The sequence below is a fragment of the Cyprinodon variegatus genome, unplaced genomic scaffold, assembly GCF_000732505.1.
Source record: "Cyprinodon variegatus isolate N-32 unplaced genomic scaffold, C_variegatus-1.0 Scaffold0, whole genome shotgun sequence".
NCBI classification, from domain to species: Eukaryota; Metazoa; Chordata; class Actinopteri; order Cyprinodontiformes; family Cyprinodontidae; genus Cyprinodon; species Cyprinodon variegatus.
Window position 1 is genome coordinate 4,445,161 of NW_015150453.1, and position 9,946 is coordinate 4,455,106.

Here is a 9,946-nt window from a genome sequence, read left to right on the forward strand (position 1 = left end):
TACTTTTTGTGGACTTCCTTATAGTAAAGCATTCTTTTTTATAATAAATAAATAATGATATTTTTATATGTATTTCTCTGTGAACTTGTCCTGCAGATGGTGTACCACAGCCTACAGCTGGTAGCGTTTGCCGTCCTGGCCATCCTCATCATGCGCCTGAAGCTCTTCTTGACTCCTCACATGTGCATCATGGCGTCTCTCCTTTGCTCCCGACAGGTGAGCCTCTGCTCCCAAAACACCAGAAACTTTAGTCATGTGTACATACATTTAAACATTATGCCAAACATAAAAAAACGTATCACTTCATGATTTGCATTTTTTCCCCATCAACAATTTGCAGTTACAACATTAAAAAAGTAAAAATTATTGTATAGCAGATTACGCCTTCATCCCATTTATCCATTTAATTAACCTGGTCTCCTGTGTTTCATAATCTCTCTTCATTTTAGTGAAGAAGACCATTATCACTTCTGTGTGATTTTTTTTTTTAAGCATTTATTGCTCATGAATATGGCTCACAGCTTTTAAAAGATAAACATACAGTGGCTTGGGAGCGGGATATGCTATTGACTGACAAAATCATAGAAAGGTCTGCTGGCAGGGCAGTTCTACACAAGATAGTCATGGACAAAATATATTTTAAGGCTAAGTCTCAGTAGGTTACTGCTAAATTAGCTGTTTTTTCAGTGCACAACACCAATAAACATAACCTGGAAGGAATCGCCGCACAAGCCCTGTGCACACCCTTCGATTTTTTTTCTTTTTGATCTTATTTATTTTAAATAAGTGCATAAAGCTCTGAAATTATTAGAAGACAGAACCCCCCCCCATACCCAAACCAGATATGACTTTGTAAATGGGAGCTAATTTTGTAGAACAGCTTTACTCTCCTTTCCAAAACATTTTTAAAATCAGCTTCTGTATGTTCTTTTTTTTAAGTTTTAACTAAATACAATGTGTGATTTTTATTTTTATCAAATTTGTCACCTCAACATTTTTTATAAATCTTTATCAAATCTAATGACTCCAAAGAGCTTCTCTCTACAATATCACACTGATAATGGCAAGCTACACTGTAGCCGTAGCTGCCCGGGGGCCAGAGGTGTCAAGTAACGAAGTAAAAATACTTAGTGACTGTACTTAAGTACACTTTTTAGGTATCTGTACTTTACTTATTTCTCTTCCTACTTCTGACTTCCACTCATTACATTTTCACATCTCATATCTGTACTTTCTATTCATTACATTTTTAAAACAAACAGTACTCTATAGTCTTGGATTCGGTTTAATGTTTCTAAATATTTATTTCACGTCATGTGCGCCACCCAATGCAGATCATTGGCGCCATCCTCATCTAGTGAAAACTAGTGTAATTGGAGGATTCGTATAACGCAAACACTCATTGGTTAGCTAAAGGAAATCATCAGAAGCAAGCAGGTGTTCTTCAAACTGCAAACGTGAATTGTCTATGCCATGCTACAATGTGGGATTCAGAAAAAGATGTTAAAATGTCTGAAAGGTCGGACACAGGCGAGAGCGTGTCAGTAGATGGAGACCAACAAGATCCTTGGCCCTATCTCAAAGAATACCCTCCGTATAGGGCTGGCAGTAAGGAAGGATTTGGGCCAGGAAGCATGATAATTAAAACCTTCTGTTTCTGTTTGGACTGGATAGTTTTCTAATGTCAGTTTTGGAAATTAATCATTGAAAGAGGTCAATTCTTCCAAGATAGTCCAAAGTTCTGATACCCTACCTGTGTGATGAGCATCACAGTTTCCCTTTCTCTTTCCTTTGTTCAGTTGTTTGGGTGGATAGGTGAGAAGTTCAGGCACCAGGCTGTAGTTGTTGGAGTCATGGCGATGATGGCGATACAGGGAGTTGCCAACCTGCAGGCCCAGTGGGGGATCATTGGAGAGTTCAGCAACTTGCCACAGGAGGAGCTGCTGGACTGGATCCAGGAAAACACCCGCCCAGGTGACACACCCTCACCGCTTTCATTACAAACTTTGCTCTTGCTCAGAAGATTTCTTCAAAGTTGTTTAAAGCAGGAATTAAATTAATTACAGGTGACTAGATTAACGCTGAAAAACCTTATTTTGAAACTCCTTTACAGACTCTGTGTTCGCCGGAGCCATGCCTACCATGGCCAGCATAAAGCTTTCTGCTGGGCGGCCTATTGTCAACCACCCCCACTACGAAGACGCCGGTCTCAGGTTAGCTAAGCTGCACCGATTCACACATTCTATGAGCAGAAAGAACATATCTTGATATTTCTGATTTAAATTATTTATCTGATTCTGTTGGCAGTGCATTGTTATCCAACAGTTAAATATGTCAGCATTTCATGTTTCAATAAGTTGATCAACTTAATCAATCACACAGGGAGAGAACCAAGCTGGTTTATTCCATGTATAGCCGCATGACTGGAGAAACTGTTCAACGAAACCTAAAGAAACTGGGGGTGGACTTCTTCGTCCTGGAGGATTCCTGGTGCACCAGACGGACCAGGTAGGCTCCGTCCATCCAGCACAGCCCCTCCCCTCTGGTTATCCTGGAATAATCAAAGCAGACAAACGTTTCTCCTCATTCTTCTGTTTTCTTTAGACCCGGCTGCAGCATGCCAGAGATCTGGGATGTAGAGAACCCTGAGAACGTTGGAAAAACTCCCTTCTGCACCCACATGTCCAGGAACTCGCGGCCCTACTTCAACACAGTATTTTCCAATGACATCTATAAAGTTCTCAAAGTCCCCAAAGATGTGAGATAACAGTGCTGGACTGATGAGACCAACTTTTTCTGGTTGCACACTTCTGTTTCTTTTCTTTCTTCCCTCAACTTAAACTGCAGTGTCTATGCTTGTATGACACAAAAAAAAAATTATACGCCATAACTCAGTGGCTGCCCTCACTGCCCAATACGTATGATGCCGTATTTTTTTTCTTTGTCTTTCTGATCCAAACTCATCACTGTGTTCATGTCAGGGTCCATGTGAAAGCCAAAAGGTGTCACCGTGTCTCATCCAAGACGTAACCTTGGCTCCGGTGTGATTCTTCCTTGTTTTAAAGGATGCGTCCGTATTATTTCTCCTGTTTTCATTTCAAGTGTCGTTTCAGTCGTAAGCGTTCTGTCAGTGATGTCCACATACTGTGAAGCAATACTCTTTGCAAAGTTGACAAAAAAAGAACATTTCCTCTGTTGTTATGCACAGCAAAACTGTTTTTCTGTAGTACAGTATTTTTATAATTTATTTGTGTGCGCAGTTTTATGCAACTTTAAGATTTTAGGATGTCTCTATGTTCCGAGGCTGTTTTCTATTACATGTCATACAGTGTTACTGAAGGATCCCACCAATTTTAAACCTTGTTACTTTTGTTGTAATCTGGAAAGATTCCCTTTTCTTTTTTTTAGGGATGAATGTATATACTTCTCCAAACTGCCCTGGTGAAACTTTTTTTATACTTGTTTTGTAAAAATACTGATGTTTAGCTTTTAAAATTGTTCTAATTGTGTTTGTTGCCAAAGGAAGTCTTGTTATTAAAACTACGTATTCAGGGTACTCCACCTCATGACAGATGTGTGTTTTTATAAAAAAAAAAAAAAGGGATGCACAGTATATTAGCAATAACAATTTTGGTTGATTTTAAACGTCCCACATTGTTTTACTTTTATAAAANATTGGCGTCCCGATCTGATACGTGGATCGGATCGGGACAAGCCTAACGCAAACACTCATTGGTTAGCTAAAGGAAATCATCAGAAGCAAGCAGGTGTTCTTCAAACTGCAAACGTGAATTGTCTTTGCCATGCTACAATGTGGGATTCAGAAAAAGATGTTAAAATGTCTGAAAGGTCGGACACAGGGGCGAGAGCGTGTCAGGAGATGGAGACGGAAACCAACAAGATCCTTGGCCCTATCTCAAAGAATTTTTCAAAATAGTCAAAAAATTGAGCTTTCAATTCATATACTGGCTGTTTTTTTTTATGGGTACTTTATAATTTTATACTTCAAGTAGTTTTTGGAGCACATACTTTTTCACTTTTACTTGAGTAAAGAGGTCAAGTTGATACTTCATACAAGTTGAGTGTCTTTAAACTGCAGTATCTATACTTCTACTTAAGTAACAAATGTGTGTACTTCTGACACCACTGCCGGGGGCAGACTGGTTCAGTGCCCCTGTAGGTACCAGATCTGCTCGCGGCCCTGCCCCTTCTTATGACGTCATCATGTGGCAACTCCATTCTGACAAACTGTATTGCACCATCTTAAGAATTTAATCTCTTTTGGAGTTTCAACATATAATTTTTCTATATTTGTTACTAATTAACATTTCATTGGTGATCTAAAGTGGCTTAAAGAAGAAAACAATCATTGTCAATCTTGGAGAAAAGCACTGCCTTCTAAGACAGACTGAGTTCTGCCATTTAAAAAGGTGGCAAAAAAAATTCTGCTTATTTTTATTCTTTTTTATTAAGATCTGAGGATGCTGGGTGATTTTCTAGGCAACCACAATGTGATTGTGACAACATTCAGCCAATCATGTAGCGTAATGTCACTGGCATGCGAAGGGCCCCGAGGGGATCTGGTACTTACACCACCAACAGTAAGCAGGGAGGGTGATGTCTGACTTGATGAAACAACAGAGAAGGATGATATGGGAGCTTGATCAACGTACCAATTACAGATACAAACCCCTACAGCCTCAACCAACATCTCACCACAATAGAGGTGTTAAACTCAAATACTTTCTCTCAAAACCGCAAGCAGGCTTCAGGAAAAAGCACAGGACCATCCCTGTGGATAGTCCTGTGCTTTTTCCTTGCTATATATTTTAGAAAAACGGCACTGTCTCACTTTTTAACAGATCTCTCTGAAGCTTTTCACACTGTGTCCCATGCTGTTTTAGAGTATACTGTAGACCCCTTTGTGTAAAGCCACATAGTTTTCTGGTTTCCAAATTATTTTAGTGAGAGCACTCATTGTACTTAACCTGATGGTCTGTGTCCACAAGAGGGTGCTAGAGTACCCAGTATAGTTCCCTCCTTGTTGGTTCTACAACCCCTGGCAAAAATGATGGAATCAGCTGCCTCGGAGGATGTTCATTCAGTTGTTTAATCTTGCAGAAATAAAGAAAACCACAGACATGACACAAAACTAAAGTCCTTTAAAATGGCAACTGTCTGGCTTTAAAAAACACTAAAAGAAATCAAGAAAACGGTTACTTTTTTAGACCAAGCAGAGGGAACAAAATATTGAATGACACAATTCTATGGATAAAATTATGGAATCATGAAAAACAAAGTAATGCTCCAACACATCAGTAGTATTTTGATGCATCACCTCTGGCTTTTATGACAGTATCTGAGGGATGGACTTAGTGAGTGACAAACACTATCCTTCATCAATCTGGCTCCAACTTTTTCTGATTGCTGTTGCCAGATTTTCTTCCGACAAAGATTGGAATAATATTATTCCAATATTATTATAAGTTATATATAATAACGATGATAAATTAGCAGTTTTTTTTAGTTAATGCTAAAATAGATAGATATGTATAATGTGCCTCCCTCTCCATGGTTGTAGGCATCAACAAAAGCATCCCAATTTCCTTTGTATCGCCAAGACTGTGTTGCTTTGCCATGTAAATAAATATCTTAAGCACTTTAAGGCCATAGTTCAGCTGTTGCTCTTCTTAATCTGTTAATCTGTTGATTCTTACTATTTGTATTCAAAGAACTATTTTATTTCTACTCAATTTCCCCTTAAGGAGTTTTGTTTCATAGTGTAGCCCTGTCGACTCGGACATGAACAGAACTTATTTCATGTAACATTTATAAATCAACAGAGATGTGGCCTTTCTGTCGTGTAAAAGTCTGAAGCCACTTGTAAACTCTTTATTGTACAAACAAAATTTCAATATTGTTTTAACCAAATTGGGATTCTGTTTTGATTTGGGGGGGGGGGGGTTCTTACTTGTACTTTTAGATATGATGGATTTGCATGCTAGTCGTAACCCTCTGATCCCTTCTATCTGGCTGCAAACCAACTTTGAACCAATTACTACCACCTAAAGGGCTGGAGTGGGAAAGTTATTGTTTTAGGCCCGATCTGAATACTTCAGACTGATAAGGACACTTAAGAAACGGCGAAGGGTGCGTTCACAGTTAAGCCGAATAAGTGCCCGCCGTATAGTGCTGGCAGTAAGGAAGGATTTGGGCCAGGAAGCATGATAATTAAAACCTTCTGTTTCTGTTTGGACTGGGTAGTTTTCTAATGTCAGTTTTGGAAATTAATCATTGAAAGAGGTCAATTCTTCCAAGATAGTCCAAAGTTCTGATACCCTACCTGTGTGATGAGCATCACAGTTTCCCTTTCTCTTTCCTTTGTTCAGTTGTTTGGGTGGATAGGTGAGAAGTTCAGGCACCAGGCTGTAGTTGTTGGAGTCATGGCGATGATGGCGATACAGGGAGTTGCCAACCTGCAGGCCCAGTGGGGGATCATTGGAGAGTTCAGCAACTTGCCACAGGAGGAGCTGCTGGACTGGATCCAGGAAAACACCCGCCCAGGTGACACACCCTCACCGCTTTCATTACAAACTTTGCTCTTGCTCAGAAGATTTCTTCAAAGTTGTTTAAAGCAGGAATTAAATTAATTACAGGTGACTAGATTAACGCTGAAAAACCTTATTTTGAAACTCCTTTACAGACTCTGTGTTCGCCGGAGCCATGCCTACCATGGCCAGCATAAAGCTTTCTGCTGGGCGGCCTATTGTCAACCACCCCCACTACGAAGACGCCGGTCTCAGGTTAGCTAAGCTGCACCGATTCACACATTCTATGAGCAGAAAGAACATATCTTGATATTTCTGATTTAAATTATTTATCTGATTCTGTTGGCAGTGCATTGTTATCCAACAGTTAAATATGTCAGCATTTCATGTTTCAATAAGTTGATCAACTTAATCAATCACACAGGGAGAGAACCAAGCTGGTTTATTCCATGTATAGCCGCATGACTGGAGAAACTGTTCAACGAAACCTAAAGAAACTGGGGGTGGACTTCTTCGTCCTGGAGGATTCCTGGTGCACCAGACGGACCAGGTAGGCTCCGTCCATCCAGCACAGCCCCTCCCCTCTGGTTATCCTGGAATAATCAAAGCAGACAAACGTTTCTCCTCATTCTTCTGTTTTCTTTAGACCCGGCTGCAGCATGCCAGAGATCTGGGATGTAGAGAACCCTGAGAACGTTGGAAAAACTCCCTTCTGCACCCACATGTCCAGGAACTCGCGGCCCTACTTCAACACAGTATTTTCCAATGACATCTATAAAGTTCTCAAAGTCCCCAAAGATGTGAGATAACAGTGCTGGACTGATGAGACCAACTTTTTCTGGTTGCACACTTCTGTTTCTTTTCTTTCTTCCCTCAACTTAAACTGCAGTGTCTATGCTTGTATGACACAAAAAAAAAATTATACGCCATAACTCAGTGGCTGCCCTCACTGCCCAATACGTATGATGCCGTATTTTTTTTCTTTGTCTTTCTGATCCAAACTCATCACTGTGTTCATGTCAGGGTCCATGTGAAAGCCAAAAGGTGTCACCGTGTCTCATCCAAGACGTAACCTTGGCTCCGGTGTGATTCTTCCTTGTTTTAAAGGATGCGTCCGTATTATTTCTCCTGTTTTCATTTCAAGTGTCGTTTCAGTCGTAAGCGTTCTGTCAGTGATGTCCACATACTGTGAAGCAATACTCTTTGCAAAGTTGACAAAAAAAGAACATTTCCTCTGTTGTTATGCACAGCAAAACTGTTTTTCTGTAGTACAGTATTTTTATAATTTATTTGTGTGCGCAGTTTTATGCAACTTTAAGATTTTAGGATGTCTCTATGTTCCGAGGCTGTTTTCTATTACATGTCATACAGTGTTACTGAAGGATCCCACCAATTTTAAACCTTGTTACTTTTGTTGTAATCTGGAAAGATTCCCTTTTCTTTTTTTTAGGGATGAATGTATATACTTCTCCAAACTGCCCTGGTGAAACTTTTTTTATACTTGTTTTGTAAAAATACTGATGTTTAGCTTTTAAAATTGTTCTAATTGTGTTTGTTGCCAAAGGAAGTCTTGTTATTAAAACTACGTATTCAGGGTACTCCACCTCATGACAGATGTGTGTTTTTATTAACTAAAAAAAAGAGATGCACAATATATTAGCAATAACAACTCTGGTTGATTTTAAACGTCCCACATTGTTTTACTTTTATAAAAAAAAATTATCAACAATGAGTCCCCCAGAGCATGTTTTTGAAGGAAAATTCCTCACATATTAGGCAGAACTCATGTACCAGAAATTTCCTTATCAGCCCTTCTCTGGGCGAGCTGTTTCGGCTTTCCATGACCTCCCAAAGGCCACGCCCCCGCGACCCAAAACCATGACAGTCCGTTAACGTTCGTAAAGATGGCATAGGAGCTTTGAATAAGAATTATAGAATAGATGAAGGCCGTATCATGACTGGTGGGCTGTTACAAACTGCACAGTTTATTTCCCCTTATGATGTCACAGGGGGAATACTTTTCAAACAGCATTTCAAGCATGCATTAGCTAAGCTATTCACACTGCAGGCCTTAATGTTCAATTCCATTTTTTGCGAATTCCAATTTTTTTTCTTTGCCGTTCACATTTCCAAATATATGCGACTTGCATGTGATCTCTGTGTGAACTGCGTTCATAAAGATTGTTTCCCACAAGCGTAGTAGTAGAGGACAGGATGACGTCACAAGCAAGCATGCTTTGTGTTTACAGAAGTAAACATGGATGGTAGTGCTGGAGAGCATCTAGCCTAACCTTAAAAACTATCTTTTCTACATGGTTAAACAAAAAGACTGCTCTCTGCATTATCGTCTGACATGTTTGTTTTTCCATCTTCTGCTTCTGTGTAGAAGAAGGAAAAACAAAAGGTGACCTTTGTTGAGTGTTGCATACAGGTTGGATGAATGAGATCTGGCCATTTACACACAGATCGCATTTTAAAAGATCAGATTCATAGCGGATTCCCGAACCCGATACGAATCAAAAATCGGATCCATGTTGAGACTGCAGCAGTCCTTTGTGTTTAAATAGTTGTCAAACTTTTTAAGTTTAAGAAAGAAAAAGCCCAATCTGGGTGTTTTTCAAATTTGGTGGTGCCATTTGGTTTTAGGCTATATAGAGAAATTTTAAAAGAAAACTTTCACCTCATGTAGTTGACTTTTTTTTTGCAAACACAGAATAAATTACCTTAAATTTAAAAGTTACTGGAATAGCTTCTCTCTAAGCTATGCAAAGTTAAGAAATACTTTCTGAAAAAATATGATACATATTAAACTGATTAGACAAATTACATGAAACCTCTTAATACAATTTCTTTTGTCTTTTCATCTGGAGGCGTTCTGGATGTTAAAGCTTCTGTGCACCTTTTTAAATGGTCTCAACTTTTAGCTCACCAACATCAAATTAATTTGCAAATTCAAAGGTGAGAAATTTAGTAGCTCTTCCAAGTGGCCACACACAGCACCTGTTCAACAATATATATACAATACATATACACACAGAAAACAGGAAAATCTTTGAATAAAGTCCACATTTTAGGATTTATTTAACTCAGTTTGAAGATATGAAATATATCTGCAAAAAAATATCTAGTGTGCAAACACTTTTTAAACACTTTTAGTATTGAGTTTAAACCTGTTCACATTTGTGTCTGATTTAAAAGAAATAAAGTTAAGGTGAAGTAGTAGAATTTCCTCTAGCTTTCATAAGCATCCTCAAGCCAACCAGGCAATGAAAATCTGTCACAAAGGATCCCAGCATGGATTAAGACAGGTACGTTTTTGTTTGTGCTTTTTATTATATTTTTTATTGTTGTCATTCATATAAATATACTAGTGTGATACCTTAGTATACACTTGGTTT

General features: G+C 38.9%; 2 protein-coding genes across 2 annotated transcripts in view; both read left to right on the forward strand.

Moving 5' to 3' along the window:
• dpy19l1 (dpy-19-like 1 (C. elegans)) overlaps nucleotides 1-2,776 on the forward strand; it is a 37,038-nt gene extending 34,262 nt beyond the window's left edge. The window contains exons 18-22 of the mRNA XM_015368866.1: nucleotides 97-216; nucleotides 1,800-1,974; nucleotides 2,114-2,213; nucleotides 2,383-2,508; nucleotides 2,605-2,776. Coding sequence (XP_015224352.1) covers nucleotides 97-216; nucleotides 1,800-1,974; nucleotides 2,114-2,213; nucleotides 2,383-2,508; nucleotides 2,605-2,767 — 684 coding nt within the window. The 3' untranslated portion in view covers nucleotides 2,768-2,776. The remainder of the gene's footprint in view (nucleotides 1-96; nucleotides 217-1,799; nucleotides 1,975-2,113; nucleotides 2,214-2,382; nucleotides 2,509-2,604) is intronic.
• Nucleotides 2,777-6,335: 3,559 nt separating this feature from the next.
• Nucleotides 6,336-8,169, forward strand: LOC107083236 (probable C-mannosyltransferase DPY19L1). Its single transcript, XM_015372305.1, has 4 exons — nucleotides 6,336-6,564; nucleotides 6,704-6,803; nucleotides 6,973-7,098; nucleotides 7,195-8,169. Exons 1-4 carry the CDS (start codon nucleotides 6,351-6,353, stop codon nucleotides 7,355-7,357), a joined length of 603 nt encoding a protein of 200 aa, XP_015227791.1. The 5' UTR covers nucleotides 6,336-6,350; the 3' UTR covers nucleotides 7,358-8,169.
• Nucleotides 8,170-9,946: the final 1,777 nt, after the last annotated feature.

Bases quoted from the DNA above. Each gene is read 5' to 3' on its own strand.
- LOC107083236 (XM_015372305.1), top strand. From the start codon at position 6,351: ATGAGCATCACAGTTTCCCTTTCTCTTTCCTTTGTTCAGTTGTTTGGG. The intron at 6,565-6,703 runs GTGACACACCCT...ACTCCTTTACAG, and splicing joins CCAGGAAAACACCCGCCCAG to ACTCTGTGTTCGCCGGAGCC. The intron at 7,099-7,194 runs GTAGGCTCCGTC...TGTTTTCTTTAG, and splicing joins TGGTGCACCAGACGGACCAG to ACCCGGCTGCAGCATGCCAG.